The sequence below is a fragment of the Myotis yumanensis genome, unplaced genomic scaffold, assembly GCF_028538775.1.
Source record: "Myotis yumanensis isolate MYYU_CA2020_CCGP unplaced genomic scaffold, mMyoYum1.0.hap1 SCAF_6, whole genome shotgun sequence".
In the NCBI taxonomy this organism is placed as follows: domain Eukaryota; kingdom Metazoa; phylum Chordata; class Mammalia; order Chiroptera; family Vespertilionidae; genus Myotis; species Myotis yumanensis.
The window spans coordinates 75,951,805-75,967,660 of NW_027223757.1; the positions used below are offsets into that span (position 1 = coordinate 75,951,805).

General features: G+C 43.5%; 1 protein-coding gene across 5 annotated transcripts in view; it reads left to right on the forward strand.

The window, feature by feature from the left end:
• Positions 1-15,266, forward strand: part of GCLC (glutamate-cysteine ligase catalytic subunit) — a 46,331-nt gene extending 31,065 nt beyond the window's left edge. For 2 of the 5 annotated variants that reach the window (XM_070418403.1, XM_070418405.1), the window contains 10 exons: positions 4,763-4,837; positions 5,298-5,414; positions 6,550-6,688; positions 7,144-7,256; positions 7,754-7,846; positions 8,139-8,243; positions 11,980-12,061; positions 12,135-12,250; positions 12,328-12,448; positions 13,714-15,266. In XM_070418403.1, coding sequence (XP_070274504.1) covers positions 4,763-4,837; positions 5,298-5,414; positions 6,550-6,688; positions 7,144-7,256; positions 7,754-7,846; positions 8,139-8,243; positions 11,980-12,061; positions 12,135-12,250; positions 12,328-12,448; positions 13,714-13,925 — 1,173 coding nt within the window. In that variant the 3' untranslated portion in view covers positions 13,926-15,266. The remainder of the gene's footprint in view (positions 1-4,762; positions 4,838-5,297; positions 5,415-6,549; positions 6,689-7,143; positions 7,257-7,753; positions 7,847-8,138; positions 8,244-11,979; positions 12,062-12,134; positions 12,251-12,327; positions 12,449-13,713) is intronic. The other 3 variants (XM_070418404.1, XM_070418407.1, XM_070418406.1) reach the window with 2 other exon arrangements.
• The last annotated feature ends 590 nt before the right edge of the window (positions 15,267-15,856 follow it).

Here is a 15,856-nt window from a genome sequence, read left to right on the forward strand (position 1 = left end):
TTTAATCTTTCCTCTCAGAACAAGAGTTAAAAATTTGAAAAATATCAAAGAAAAGGGAGCCTCTTGTTATTTAAGGAGATTTTATCTAGGTCTCATTATTTCAGCTGATTAGAAACAGTGTTCTTGGAGCAGCACCAGGCATTGTCCCCACGTAAGGGCCCCTGGACCTCCAGCCTGAGCACTTTCGACACAGCGGCCGGGAAACCAGCCTCCCCATCATCTCAAACAGCTGCAGCACAGGCACACACCTTCCTGCACATATCTCTAATGGATTTATTTTCACAGCTATGTGGAATCCAAATCAGCTGCCAGGGTCCGAGTTTTCTGTGCTAAATGTGTTTCAGTAACCATGGCCAAGGGTACAGTTTTCTCCTGCTTTTCCTGACTTCCATAGCTAGTATAAAATATGTGGCTTCCAAATAAACAGGCCAGAAAGTTTCCTTACATATGGCCGCACTTCATAAAAAAGAGACCTTTTGACTGTTAACTGCTTATCTGCCTCCCTATCTTAATTACAAATATTTCCAAAGAGAACCATTAAGCTCTAGAACTCACAGTGCACGGCTTTAAAACCCTATTGGTGCTGTGGGAGAACCGCTTGCCTTTTTTTGGTTTAATATTAAACCAGGGTGTTTCGCCAGGGACATCGCAGTTGTTCCAAAGGGCTATTCTTTCCCTTGAAATGCTGTATTTTTACAAATAAATGCAGTCTCCTGGTATCTACCAGCCACATTTTTATTGCTGGTAGATATTGTTTTCTATCCAATTTAAGCTTTGTCATGGGTTTAAGATTAAGTTTCTTTTTCTCAATGGCACGTCCAGTACCCACTGTCAATACTGAAAAAATTGGCACAGATGTGAAGTGTGTGGCACAGATGTGAAGTTGTGGCAGAAACAACTTCCACAAATCAACACAGAGCTTCCTACTGTGAATCTCTTTAGTGGAACACTGGCAACTGCTTATTACGGTAAAGCAGAACAAAATGTTTAAAAAGTAATTGAAGATTAATGGAAAATTTACAAGACAAATCATTTAACCACATTCAAAATTGACTCTTGGGAGCTTTTCAGTAATCATTTAATGAGTTCATGTCAGTAAGTTCCTGTGTGTTGTAAGAGGTCTCCCCACACCCCAGAAAATCATGTGGCTTTAAACTGGGTTCTAGATAAATTTTAAATATACTTGTATTGATTTCAGAGAGGAAGGGAGAGAGAGATAGAAAGATCAGTGATGAGAGAGAATCATCAGTCGGCTGCCTCCTGCACGCCCCTGTGGGGGATCGAGCCCACAACCCGGGAATGTGCCCTGAACGGGAATCTAACCATGACCTCCTGGGTCATAGGTCAGAGCTCAACCACTGAACTACACCAGCTGGGCCTAGATAAATTTCAGGTTAAATATTTAGGTTTTTAACATCTACTGGTATTTTTCATACACTCATTTTCCCCCTCTCATCAGTTTCCTGGTGACATTGCTTCTCTTCTTTATATACTTTAAATGGATACCAGAAGCCAACTGTTCATATATTTACACCTTTTTAAGCTATTAGAACTTTTTTCCTTTCTCCACTAAGCCTTTATCTGCAGTGATGTTGCATTTGGTTTGGTAACGATGGTATCAGCTCTAGAGTAAGGAAGATAGTAAGTGAATTTAGAATAAGTCGCTGTGCTGTTGTAACGCAGCTATTGAATTCCAGGTGCTAATTTTCTAACTCGTCTAGGGTTGGCTTTCCCAGGATCTGCCTGTGGATGGGCTAATATGCAGTAGGCCAGTTAACAGAACCCAGTCACAAAACTGAAAAGAAACAATGCTCACTGTACTATCTTTTTAAGAACAAAAGTCACAGACACACGCTAAAATTTCCAGAAGTGCTGAATAGGACCTAAGTAAAGTAGAGAAGTCTGTTCAAAAGAATTCAGCAGTCAAAATACTTGGGGAACATTTAGGTGCTTGTAATCTCAATCCATGTGAATTTGGCCTGTGGGATCACAGTTTTTCAAGTATCTCACCATTTTATTAAAATAAAACTTACCTTTGCCCATGTGTTCTCCTCTATAACACCCTCATTCCTTCAAGATACTATAAAAATGTAATAAATATCTATTATACTAAGTAGGTGTCAGACACTGTTCTTCACACTTGTCATAGACATCCCTGCTGTGCTGGAGGTTTCTGTGGTGGGGTCACAGCAGATAAGTGAGTAAATACTTTGTGCACCCTCCCCCATCTCCTCACTTCTCATTTAACCCTTACCCAGCACAGACTAATTTACGAGTTTCTGCCTCTTTCCAGAAACTACCCTCCTTCTTGTTATCAGTGACCTACTTGCCAGCCCTACTCAATCTTTATCTGTTTTAACCTTTGATACTCTTATTCGTTGATGTCTATGACTCAGCTCTTCTCTGTGTTGAATTAATCTGTAATGGCTGGTGAATTATTACATTTTACTGAAAACATAGCCTTAGCATAGGAAGTGTAGGAAGATCAGGACACAGTAACCTGTCTGAAAGATTGTTTTCTATAGTCACCACACTGACCTGAGATGCCACTGTGAGTCAGCAGGTGCACCTGTGACTCCAATAGCAGTTCTTGGCTTTTAAGAATGCAAAGTTGAGACCTGGCTAAAACTATTGGAACATGTTGGTTTAGCTATTTCAAGTATTAAGCAATTTAAGTAATTTCCTGTGCCAACATTAAATTCAAATTGTCATCCTATATAATAAAAGTGTAATATGCAAATCGACCAAACAGCAGAACAACTGGTCAGCAGAAGTGGGGCGGGTGAGCAGGCAGTGCCAGGCCAGCCAAGGTGCATGCCAGTGGACAGAGGGAGGGAATGGTGGTGGGCGGGTGGCAGTGAGTAGTGGTGGTGGAGGGGTGATAAGGGGGTGGGGCTGGCCGCTTGTCGGCCGGTGCCGTCCCCTGATCGACCCGCCTGGTTGCCTCCTACAGAGGGAGGCCATGGGTGTCAGCAGTGGCGGGGCGATGGGGTTGGGGCAGGCCACTCGCCATCCCCTGATTGGCCTGCCCAGTCGCCTCCTGCAGAGGGAGGCCAGACTGCGGCTTAGGCCCACTCCTGGTGGGGAGCGGGCCTAAGCCGTCAGTCAGAAATCCCCTGAGGGCTCCTGGACTACAAGAGGGCGCAAGCCGGGCTGAGAGACAGCCCCCCTCCCCAAGTGCATGTATTTTTGTGCACCAGACCTCTAGTCCTATATAATCCTATATAATAAAGTGCTAATGTGCAAATGATTGTCACGCCCTTGTGCTGGGGCCGGGGGACCTGAGGCTGCATCCCCTGCCCTGCAGGGCTTGATGGCGGTGGGGCCAGCCAGGTCTGGGTCTCGCGCAATTTCAAGGCACACGTGGGTGTGCGGGGACTTGACTCTGGGTCCCACGGCGCACCCCAGGCTCTGACAGGAGGGAGAGTTTCATATACATTTTACTAATTTTCTTTCATCTCTGACACTTCTATTATAGAGAAAGGGCAAATAGCAATATTAAAATATTTCCTCTAATTCCCTTTTAATGTGCACAAATTTTGTGCACCAGGCCACTAGTTATTAAATAACAGTGACAGGAAATTAGAACTGTTCCCAGTTTGCAGTTAATGCAGATGTGCCAGCACAACCACAATTTGTATCCCTTGTTCCCATCCACTGCTCCCAGTGTCCTGCCCCAAAAAAGGTAGACAATTTTTTTAGATTCTTTTTAGTAGTTATTTGTGGAGGATTTGTACTAATCATTATGTGATCTTTTTCTCTGCCTAACTCAAATGTCCTACTTACCCATCATGTGCAGACTCTCTAGGTCAGCGGTTCTCAACCTGTGGGTCAAGACCCCTTTGGTGGTCGAATGACCCTTTCACAGGGGTTGCCTAAGACCATCCTGCATATCAGATATTTACATTACGATTCATAACAGTAGCAACATTACAGTTATGAAGTAGCAACGAAAATAATTTTATGGTTGGGTCACAACATGAGGAACTGTATTTAAAGAGCCAGAAGGTTCAGAACCACTCCTCTAGGTGATCTGCCCATCTTCAGGACATCATCTGAGCCTACTCCCCAAATATTCCTCCAGCCCAGGTTTTTCTTCTAGGCACCAGTTCTGGACCCAGCCACTTACAGGGCGGCTTTCTTTGTCTGTCTGTCCTTGGCTCCGTAAGCCTTTGCCTCTTCTTCCTGTCTGTCCTGGGAGCGCCCAAGCCAAGTGCTAAGTCACACCCTCACTCTCTCTACCCTGTGGCCACCAGAGCTGGCTGCCTGTTCCAGTGTGCTCAACGTTTTCTTAGGCGGTTGCAGCATTTGAACTTCTCTGCCTTCCTCCAGTCTGGCCCCTTCCAAGCTGTTCCTCATGCTGCCACCAGTGCACTCTGAAACCCATCCTCGGTATCTCCAAGTTCCCTTTTTACCAAAATGCATGTAACCTCTCAGCCAACTGAAGTGAAAGGGAAGCTCTTGAAAGAAACCAGTAGAAGAGGAAATGCCTTAATGAACTTTATCATTTATCTAATGTCTTATTTTTCTTTATTGACTTTTAAAATCTTATTTATGTTAGTTTTGAACATGATTAAATACCACTTTCTAGCAAAATTCATCTAGGACAAGCTTTTAAACAAACTCCTGTATTAAATGTTTCGTCAATGGAATGACCATTACCTACTAGGCCCCTCCCTTCTTCAGTCTTCTTCTCAGACTTCACTCCTTGGGGAGGATGTTAATAATTCTTTGTTGTTAATAACTTGCAGTTCTTACACAGGTAACGTTCCAAGCCTGCAGCATTTCCGAGGCTAGATACCTGTATGATCAGTTGGCCACTATCTGCCCAATTGTCGTAAGTAGAAATCATATCTTACTTTAAATTCTTCTTTGCATAGAATAAAGACCGCATGTGCGAAATTTGCTGAGTGTGCTAGTTAAGTCCATTTAAGACTTCATTCAGAAATGAACTAACCCAGATAATATGTAGATTAAGAACCAGTGGACTAAGTCTAAGTTGTAGATGGTTACTGTTGCTAGTAAGACATTTATGTGCTAAAGTGTTAAGTTCCAGTATAGCCATCTTCCCTCTTCCATCCTTCATGTCCTCACATTAGAGAGAGGATGTTAAATGTACCAGATCCAGGGATTTCAGTCACTCCTGGGGTATTCCACTATGAGAAGCAGGCACAGATAGTGCAGCAGAGCTGTGTTGCATAACTGATTCTTTGTGTCCAGAGATAACTGCATGGAGCTTTTTTCAGCATGAAAGCGACATTTTGAACCTGCAGGTGCTGACTTCTGTTTGTTTTTAGATGGCTTTGAGTGCTGCGTCTCCTTTTTACCGAGGCTATGTGTCAGACGTTGATTGTCGCTGGGGCGTGATTTCTGCATCTGTAGATGATAGAACTCGGGAGGAGAGAGGACTGGAGGTGGGAATGATTTTTCCTTCATAGCCTTTTTATATCAAGCAGATCAACCAGAGCTATTGTAACAACTACTTGTGATTTTGAAGTTTCCCTCAAATTTTTATCTTGAGTCACACATGGGAAGAAATTCATCGGTTATAAACCTATCTTTGTGGTCTTTGGCTTTATAGTGTTGGTTCTGGGGTGAATATGTGGAAATGTGATTTGGTTTGGGTGGGGTTTTAATTTTCATCATTTGTTGAAATCTGTATTTTATCTTCTAAAATTAATAGTGTATTTTTTTTGTTTTTGTTTTTAATATTTTGGCAGTCATTGCTGATGGCTGTTTTTACCAAATGCTTTTTGGCGCTACATGAGTGCTTTGTATATGATGCTTTCTGCCGTGGAAAGTATACTCTGTTGTCAAAGATTTTTTTGCCCCATATGAAGGGTTAGGTTTTGCCTTATAAGGGTCAGTTAGTGCCTCTTGTTTGCCTGTTGAACTGTGACCTTGCATTTCTCAACCAAGACTATCCATCAGAACCACCTCTGGAGATCTTTAAAAATAGACCCCTGGCCCATCTCAGACCTTTAATAAGTTTTCCAGGACTGGAACCTTGACATAGGTGTTTTTAAAGGAGCCCTCCCAAGTAATTCTGATGTTCTGAACCAGGGCGCACTACTGCTGCTCTGCTCTTCATGCAATTGCTCATAAATTGTTGAACTTGCTTTCTAAAAATAAACGAACTTCAAAGGAGAAATCATTTTGATAGTTTTCTTTTACAGTATAGGCTTTTTATTAATTATTTTGCTGTCAATCTTGGCATTTATTTTTGAAACTTAGTAAGAATGAAGGTGATGTGCTTTAAAAAAGAAAAAAGTCAAGGTATATTTAAATCATCAGGCAAAAAGGCTACTTAAAAACAAGGGGGGGGGGGGGGGGAAGGCTACTTAATTTATCCAGGCTTTTAAAATATAATTTTCCCCAATATTACTTTTCAGTGTTAACTTATTTTTCAGAGTCTTATGTTAAGGTCAGACATTTTTTTATATAATCATTATATATAAAAACATACAGCATTTTAATGTAATTATTTGGGGCATTAGTTTATTTCCAAATGATTTTATATGGCATTCATTCACATTTTTTAAATTTTAGCCACTGAAGAACAATAACTATAGGATTAGTAAATCCCGATATGATTCAATAGACAGTTATCTGTCTGAGTGTGGAGAGAAATACAATGACATCGACTTGACAATAGATAAAGAAATCTACGAGCAGCTGTTGCAGGAAGGTGAGCACCCGTGCCTTTTTTCCTAGATTTGACTGTACGCCTTTAGTTCTTCAAAACTCTTTTCAACTTTTTTTGCTGACTCCTGGTCTGGTTTCTGTTTTTAGTGTGAAGTCTCTAACTTTTCTTAGGAGGCTGCTTGTTCCTAAAGTTTCAAGTTCCAAATACTTGTGAGATCTTCTTGACTTTTAGCAAAAGGAACTTACTTTGGAGGTCTGTATCTAGGTCCCCACCAGTGCCCCAACAGGCATTGTGTAAGTAGCGAGTGAAACTCCGGCGCTTCCCCAGGGCCCGTAGGATAAGGTCCTGGGCGACATGAGTTACTGAACACACCAGCCATTGCCTGAGCTTCTAGACACCCACTCTTCAACCTCCTGAGCTGTCCGTCTTCCTTTGGGACTTAGAGGACAGTGGAGTCTTGAGCTGTGTAGTGAGTCCAGTGCAACCTCTCTTTGCAGGCATTGACCACCTCCTGGCCCAGCATGTTGCTCATCTCTTTATCAGAGACCCGCTGACTCTGTTTGAAGAGAAAATACACCTGGATGATGCCAATGAGTCTGACCATTTTGAGGTAGTTCCTGTTTTAAATGCGTTTTTATCTCACTAACCAAGTCGGAGGCAGTTTTCTGTGTCTGTGAGAAATTGTGCAGTGGAAACCTCACATGCCTTTCATTATCCAGTGCAGTAAAGAACCAAGACAAGTTTTAAATTGGTTCAAGATACTTTTATTATGATTCTTACAGGTTATATCTCCAGTTCTAAATTTCTTATTCTGTATTTTCTCTTGTTTGCAGCATGGTGAAAAGTTCAAGCATGCTACATAAAAATAACCTGATCAGTTATTTCAGAGCTGCTGGCATATAACCCAACTTTTATTAAACACTTGCTGTTTGTTTTCCTAGCAGGTCACATTCCAAGAAAATCTTAAATTGTACCTTTTTGTACTTATAAATTGAAGAGTATTAGGTATGGACAGCAAGCAGTCTCCTCTCATTAACTATCAAATCATCTTAATATTTTCTGGGGCCTGTGGAAAGTTGGTTTTATTCTCTGCCTTTTTTATTATAGAACATTCAGTCCACAAATTGGCAGACAATGAGATTTAAGCCTCCTCCTCCAAACTCAGACATTGGATGGAGAGTGGAATTCCGGCCCATGGAGGTAAGACGAGCATCAGCAGCAGCGAACTCACAGGCACCCGTCTCCTGAGTGCCCACGACCCTGTGACGCTCTTAGCAGAGGCTCCTAAATTAACTGGAAACTGATACAGATCAAGTGTGTGCACACAGTGAGCACGTCCAGAAGCTAAGGGGGGTTGATTTCTGAGAATAGATTGTGAGCAGACTTAGACCCTGGTGGGGACCTGGGGGATGATGTGATCCAAGGAGGGCTTTGTTGGGGAATGGCTTGCTTGTGTGGTGGGTTGCTAACTTCTGGGCTCCTGCTTGTCTAGGTTCAGTTAACAGACTTCGAGAACTCGGCGTATGTGGTGTTTGTGGTCCTGCTCACGAGAGTGATCCTTTCTTACAAATTAGATTTTCTCATTCCGCTGTCAAAGGTAAGAGTGTGATAAAGGGTAGCAATGGGTCTAGATAGCTGTGACTATTCTGTTCATTTATATATCATTTATTTTAAATGTGACCTCATTTAGAATTGTTCACCTTTTAGAATAAAATGCTTCTCCCTCCACCTTATTGTTGTTTTTTTTTTTCCTTTTTGATGCTACACTGGTGGAAACTCCCGAAAAAAAAGTGCTAACAGTGGTTTCTTAGCCCATTTGAAAGATGGTGGTTGGAGTGAGTCCCACAAATAGATTTCATCCTCCCCACCATCTTATTTTGGTTACACTATTAAACCTAGGGTGTGAGGAGGAAGGGTACCTGCTGTGGGGCTGAACTGGAGCTGTTCCTGGAGGATGTGATGGCTTGGACCATCAGAAAAACAAATCCAATAAAAAAGAAAAGGAAACTCCTAGAAGCAGTTTCCTGGCAGAGGTTCAGACAGTTCCAGGCTGTGAGGCAGCAAGTAGAAGGTTTGGTTCCCGGGCCAGTAGGTGTGTTGGCAGAGAGAGAGGCTGGGAAAGCTGCAGGCAGAGCAAGGGGTCTGGAGAGGTGTTAGGGCAGAGCAAGGAGAAGAGCAGCCCCGTCCCAGCAAGTGTGGAAGAAGGAAGAAACCGCGGAGCCCGACCTCTGCTCCCTCTCCCCCCCACATACCCTGGAGGCAGTCTGGCTGCCAGCTCACCCCTGCCTGCTCTCACACCCAGGCCGAAGGGGGCCATGGAGTCCCGTGGCCCATGTCGCACACCGGGTGTGCCTGTTGGGGAGAGCAACTTGTCTGAGGCACAGTCCATGTAAGCTACCAGTCTAAGCCTTTGTTTACAATAGATGTCTAAATGTCAGGAAACCAAGAACTTTTAATGGCCTTAAAGAGCCTACAAAAAGTATATTATCCTCAGTGAAACACAGTTTATTCAAGAAATTGGAAAAAACTCTTAAAGAAATTCTAGAGAAGGCTCACATCCATGAAACAAGCACTGTGGACAACCGAGCATTTGGAGAATAGTTATTAGAAACAAAGAACAATGGTAGCCACAATTTTAAAACTCAGTAAATGGCCCTCGCCAGTTTGGCTCAGAGGATAGTGCCTGCCCAAGGACTGAGGGTCCTGGGTCTGATTCCTGTTAAGGGCACATACCTTGGTTGCAGGCTCAGTCCCCAGCCCTGGTTGGAGACAACCAATCTATGTGTCTATCTCCTCCCCTCCCTTCCACTCTCTCTAATAATCAATGGAAAAATATCCTCAGGTGAGGATTAACAACAAAGATAAACCACACCTCAGTATATGCCCCAGTAGCGCAGATATTGAAGATCAAAGTCAGTGATTTAGGAAGCCAAAGTGGGATCCAGCCCAGCAGGTGGCAAAGAAATGAAAAACTGAAACATGGAAAATTGCTCTGGAAAGTTCAGTGTTTGTATAATTTAGAAGAAAAGAATAGTCTATATCAGGGGTGGAGAACCATTTTTCTGCCAAGGGCCATTGGATATTTATAACATTACTAGTGGCCCGGTGCACAAAATTTGTGCGGGGGGGGGGGGGGGTGTCCTTCAGCCCGGCCTGCACTCTCTCCAATCTGGGACCCCTCGGGGAACATCCCTCTCGTAATCTGGGACCGCTGCCTCCTAACCACTCACCTGCCTGCCTGCCAGATTGCCCCTAGTCACTCTGCCTGCCGGCCTTCTCACCCCCAACTGCTCCTCCCAGCCAGCCTGCTCACCCACCTCCCCTCCGGCCTGATCACCTGTAACTGCCTCTGCCTCACCACCATGGCTTTGTCCGGAAGGTCTAATTAGCATATTACCCTTTTATTAGCATAGATTCGCTTAATATAAATGTATGTTGCTATGTTAAAAGCTCCTAAGTTTATTGAATTTTGAGTCCTGCGTGCAGTTGCCTTGGCAGGGCCAGACCAAATGGTTTCTCGGGCCTCATATGGCCCATGAGCCAGGCGCTCCCTCCCCCAGCCCGGTTTGTATAAAAGAGATGCAAGATATGGTAATCAAGGAAATAAGACAGTTTTCCCTGTAAGAGTCCATTAGGTCTAGAGATAAATATTTAAAGAAGAACCCACTAGGAATTTCTGAATCTCAAAGAAAAATAACAGCTGTCTAGATAGAATTAGGATAGCTGCCAAGAGGGTGAAAAACAAAGTTTCTCACTTCTCATCTACAACAATAAATAGTAAAAGAGGTTGAGAAAGGTCTTCAGAATCCTGAGGGGTTAAAAATCACAACCATCGAATTCTCCTCCAGTCAAATTATTCTTTAAATTCCAGGTAATTCTAGCAAAACTTGATAGATTATTAGGGCTAAAAGTATGCCAGAAGTCTTACCTAGTGAAGGGACAGTGGAGGAGAGGGATGGTAGATACTCCGTAATGCTTGGCATTTAGAGAGAATTCAAAACTACTTGTTTAAAAGAAAAACTAGTAATAGATAGCTACAGGTTAATAGTAAATCCTACTATTAACTATTTACTATTAACCTGCAGCTAAAAGGTGTGGGGTCAGGGGAGTGTAAGACAGGATAGCCCAGAGAGCATAAAATGGTAATTTGATTTGAATAAACTCTCCTATTAAAAAGCTGAAACAGGTAATATAAAATAGCAACATAATGGCATATATTGTTTGCGTACAATATGCCTAAAATAAGGACAGTGTGGAAAATAGCTGTCTTTGAAAAAGAGCAATAATGACAAATGTGATAGAAAGTATAAATGGGATAGAGGAAGCAGTTTTCTTTACCTTAGAAAATCAGTGTTAGACTCATGCTTCTCTTTACCCCATAAAGTGTAGCAAACATTTTTCAGAAGCATAAGCAGCATTTAAAGGCACTGTGGTTTGGTAAGATATGGCTTTATCAGGCTGATGCTCTATCCACTGAACCAAAACGGCTAGGGCAGTGACCATGGTGGAATTTTAGCCTGTATTTGAATATGTTTCTAGAAGTCCCTAGATTATTCAGGTCATATGTGTCTTTAAAAAACAGCAGTAGGAATTAATGAATATAGTGAAGAGGCTAAGTAATCAAAGACTTTGAATAGCCCATGCTAGTTCAGTGTGACCCTCTAACTTGTGTCTTTCATATATTGAGAATCCTCTCAGATTTCATTATAGGAAGTAAGGGCTTACTAAGAAGTTTTGAAAGCTCTTACTTTGTGAGTCTTAAAAAGTCACTGGAGAAATGGAGAATTCACAAATGGCGAGGTTTTGGTCTGGTGAATAAGTGGACACGGCCAGGGCAAACAGTGTTGCCGACCCTCTGTCCCCAGAGAGCTAAGCTCAGTCCAGATCTGACGACAAAGTGAGGCAGCAAAACCCCAGGGGCGGCGGGGGCAGAGCACTGACCTGGGAGCCAGGGCTGGGTTCCCTGCCTTTCCTCGCCTGGGTCTTGGACGAGTCCTGTGCTGTGTAAAGGGAGCCAGCCACCTGCCTTCAACACAGGTTCCCTGGAAGGTCGGTCACAAAGGTGCCTTGAAATACAGGCAGCCACGTGATTCTAGGCTTTTGTTTTTTTAAGGTGAGCTTCTCTTTCCCCCCATTATTGTTAAAAAGCACATACCAACTTGTGGTTGAGTGACAGTCCCCACATAAAAGTGAAAAGTCTGCTCTTCTGACCAGAAACCGTGGGAAGGACAGTAGAATTCTTGAGGGAGGCGAGTCCTGATGGCAGAAGTGACGGAGGCATGGCTGGTTGGTCAAGAGTGTTCTGACTTGGGCACGTTCTTTTTCTCCCCTAGGTTGATGAAAACATGAAAGTCGCACAGAAACGAGATGCTGTCCTGCAGGGAATGTTCTACTTCAGGAAAGATATTTGCAAAGGTATTACATCCTCTTGGATTTCTGGGGCCACTTAGGCTACAACAGGCCACTAACGCTGCTCTGCCATCACCAGCAGGTGGCAACGCTGTGGTGGACGGCTGTGGCAAGGCCCAGCAGAGCGTGGAGCTGGCCGCAGAGGAGCACGAGGAGTACGCCCTGATGAGCATAGACACCATCATCAATGGGAAGGTAGGGTCCTGTGCGCCCACTGCCGGCCGGCCCACACCCGCAGGCAGGGAGCTCATGGCATCTCCTGCTTCGTGCAGGAAGGCGTGTTTCCTGGGCTGATCCCGATTCTGAACTGCTACCTGGAAAACATGGAAGTGGATGTGGACACCAGATGTAGCATTCTGAACTACCTGAAGCTGATTAAGAAGAGAGCATCTGGTATGGTATCCTTTGCTTCCTTTTTCTTTAAAAACAAATCTCAATGTAGGCAGAATCTCACAATCTTAAAATACTCAGATTCTTAAAGTCGCCAACTTTTCAGACCTCAGGGACCACCAGTGGTCCACAGACCAACGGTTGGCGACCGCTGTTTTAAAGGATGCATTTATTAATACACACCTTTTCACATTTTGACATCTTTACAATCAGATACACCTTATAATCTGATAGTCACAGTTTAGTTAGTGCTCTATTTTTTAATACTGATTCATAAAATTGGTGCATCTTTAAGTCGATGGCATTGAAGAGAATGCAACACAGTGCCTAGTTTTGACTGAAGTCCAGCTGTGTTCATTGTGCACCATCACGGGCTATTTTTGTAGGGCTGAGTAACTCTGTAAGGTAAATAAGCAACACAGCGAGGGCGTTGGGGTCTTCAGCCTGCTGCATACAGTGAGCACCCCAGGAACCCCTCCTCTGTTAGCCGGGGGAGCCGTCAGCTGTGAACCAGAGCAACAGTGATGGTGGTAATGGCATCTGTATTTTACAAAGGATGTACCCCCAATGGTATGTCTGCCAGTTTCCCACTCCACTTACTGTTCTTTTTCTCTCCACCTCTTTTTTTTTTTTTTTTTAATATTTTATTTATTTTTTACAGAGAGAAAGGGAGAAGGATAGAGAGTTAGAAACATCAATGAGAGAGAAACATCGATCAGCTGCCTCCTGCACACCCCCTACTGGGGATGTGCCCTCAACCAAGGTACATGCCCTTGACCGGAATCGAACCTGGGACCCTTTAATCCGCAGGCCGACGCTCTATCCACTGAGCCAAACCGGATAGGGCTCTCCACCTCTTTGACCAAAGGTTGCTCTGGCAAACGCGGGACCTACTGTCCTCTGAGGTAGTCTCATGACACGGCCAGCATATGTGGTCTTAGCCCTCTGGCCAAATGGGAGGCCACGTGCGTTAGTGCATGTGCTGGCTCTCGTTTCTTACAAGCTGGCAGTGTTGGTCAGTGTGCGGGTAGCATCTGCCAGGCAGCACTGGGATGTGTGTGGTCTAGTTGCCTGCCTGCAGCCTGAAATTCTTTTCCAGGAGGAATCTTGCAAACACTACGGAAAGCATGCTTTCCCAGCCCCGCCACCTGGCCACACCAAAGGTCACACTGGTTTTTCTTGAGGATTATGCATCCTGGCCAAATGTCAACTTGTATTTTAAAAAGCACTACTATTCAAGTGTCCTAAAAATTTTTTTTCTTTTTCAGGAGAACTAATGACAGTCGCCAAATGGATGAGGGAGTTTATTGCAAACCATCCCGACTACAAGCAAGACAGTGTAATAACTGATCAAATAAACTATAGTCTTATTTTAAAGTGCAACCAAATTGCAAATGAATTATGTGAATGCCCAGAGTTACTTGGACCAGCATTTAGGAGAGTAAGATATAGCGGAAGTAAAACGGACTCTTCCAACTAGGCCCCTGCAGAGGGACTCACACACTGTTTCATCGGAGAACCGGCCGCAGCTCCAGCCAGAGCCTGGTGTGACCAGGTTAACGACCGTACCGGTTCCTGGACCCATGGGCCGGAAATGGCCTGAGAGGCTCCCTTCAGCGGGTAAATCTAGAGTTTTTACAGCGAACCTGTACATAGTAAAGTATTTTTATGATTAACAATGTATTTTAATAACATATCTAAAGTGTGGACTGGCTTGTACATTTCCCAATTCTCACTCTGGAGCAACAACTGCCCAAGCAGTTTTGTAAATGTGATGTTCTAGTAATTGTACTATATCTGCATTCCAGAGTTCAAAATGTTTACTGTAAATATTTGTGGTGGTTGTTTTTTTTTAAAGACTTTACCTGGACCTGATTCACTGAAATTTATCACTTCACTTTAAAACCAGTTTGTCTTATTGATGTTCAGGCATCTCCTTTGTTTTATATTTAAAATCACTGTCGGATCCATTGAAGGGCTTCAGGGGTAACCCTGGATTCTGGCACCTTATCTGTTTCTTTTGTAATCGGAATAGCTAACCACCAAGTAAACCCGTCGGACTGATGGCTGTTATGAAAGGTACTGTCCTTTTTTATTGATTTCGATGAGGCAGGCATTAAAGAGAACTCTATAGGAAGGCAGGAGACCTGTACCCCGAGTTCACATGTAGTGATTATTGGGGGTGATGGTTTTCCTCCTGTGCATAATATACAGAGTGTTGTCAACAATGGCACCCGCTCCTGTGTCTGTTCTGGTTGCTGCTGTGTATGTAAATGTGCAAATCAGGTGCAGTTGCTGAAGGTTGTTTTCTTACTTTTGTAGTTTCCAGTAAGCATATTGACAGACTTTCTTATAAAAGCCATTTGCTCTAGGTTTTACCTGGAGGATATCCTACATGCTGCTTATGCCCTTCTCCGTGAAGCTCTTCAATAAATCATGATATGCACTAAGTTTTGTGAATCAAGCCCCTAAATGTTTAACTGTAAATAAGTTTCACATAATTGTTAGAGCATTTTGTTGAAGGTTTTTTCCAATTAAAGTCTTAACCTACTTCAGAAATAACTATGTACAGTAGATTATGCAAACCTTAACAGGCATCAATATTTAAACTAATGTGAATTTTAAGAGATTGTGACAAAGCTGCTTCTGCTAAGCCTGCTTAGGTATAAATACTAGGGTTTGTGCTATGTTTCATACACGCTCGTTGGAGGATTAATGAATGCCTGCTTTTCATTTGCTTGTAAATCAGGTTGTAAAAAGGCAGATAAACTAAATGTTTGTGGGATGAGGAAATAAAAGAATGGAATGAGAATCCTGAAAACTGTTGAATGTGTGAGTTCTGCAACTAAAGGGGTGGTGGCGGGTTTGTCTGTTTAATCATCTCAGATATTCTGTGAAATTGTTTTCATTGCAATCCTCAGAGGTTTTCAGAAAGAAGCATAGTGACAAAAACAGACGCCTCATCTGCCCTGTAGCTGTCAACCCCAGAGGGGAGGGGAGGGAGGGGCTTGATGCTGGGCTGAAGTGACCCCTGAGCCACAGAAAGTGAATTTTTTTACTCCACACAGCTCAGCTGAGCCAGTGGTCACAGGAACGCTGAGGAACTCGGGTGCTGACGCACACTCCACCTAAGCTGGAGAATCTGCAGGTTCTGCAGAGAAATCCTTTCAACCCATGGCTGCGTCAACATCCTCTCAGCCCTGAGTTCATGTGATCATGCTTGTCCTGGGGCCAGTCTGCTTTCCTCAGCTTTGTTTACCTGAACAGCCCCAGGGCTGTGCTTGTCTAATTAACCTGCATGCAAATCTCTTGGGGGTCTTATTAACAAGCACAGCCTGGCTCTGTGGGCCACACCGAGTAACATGGACTTACTGTACCCAAGTTGTAGACATATCAGTTGTCTATCTCCAA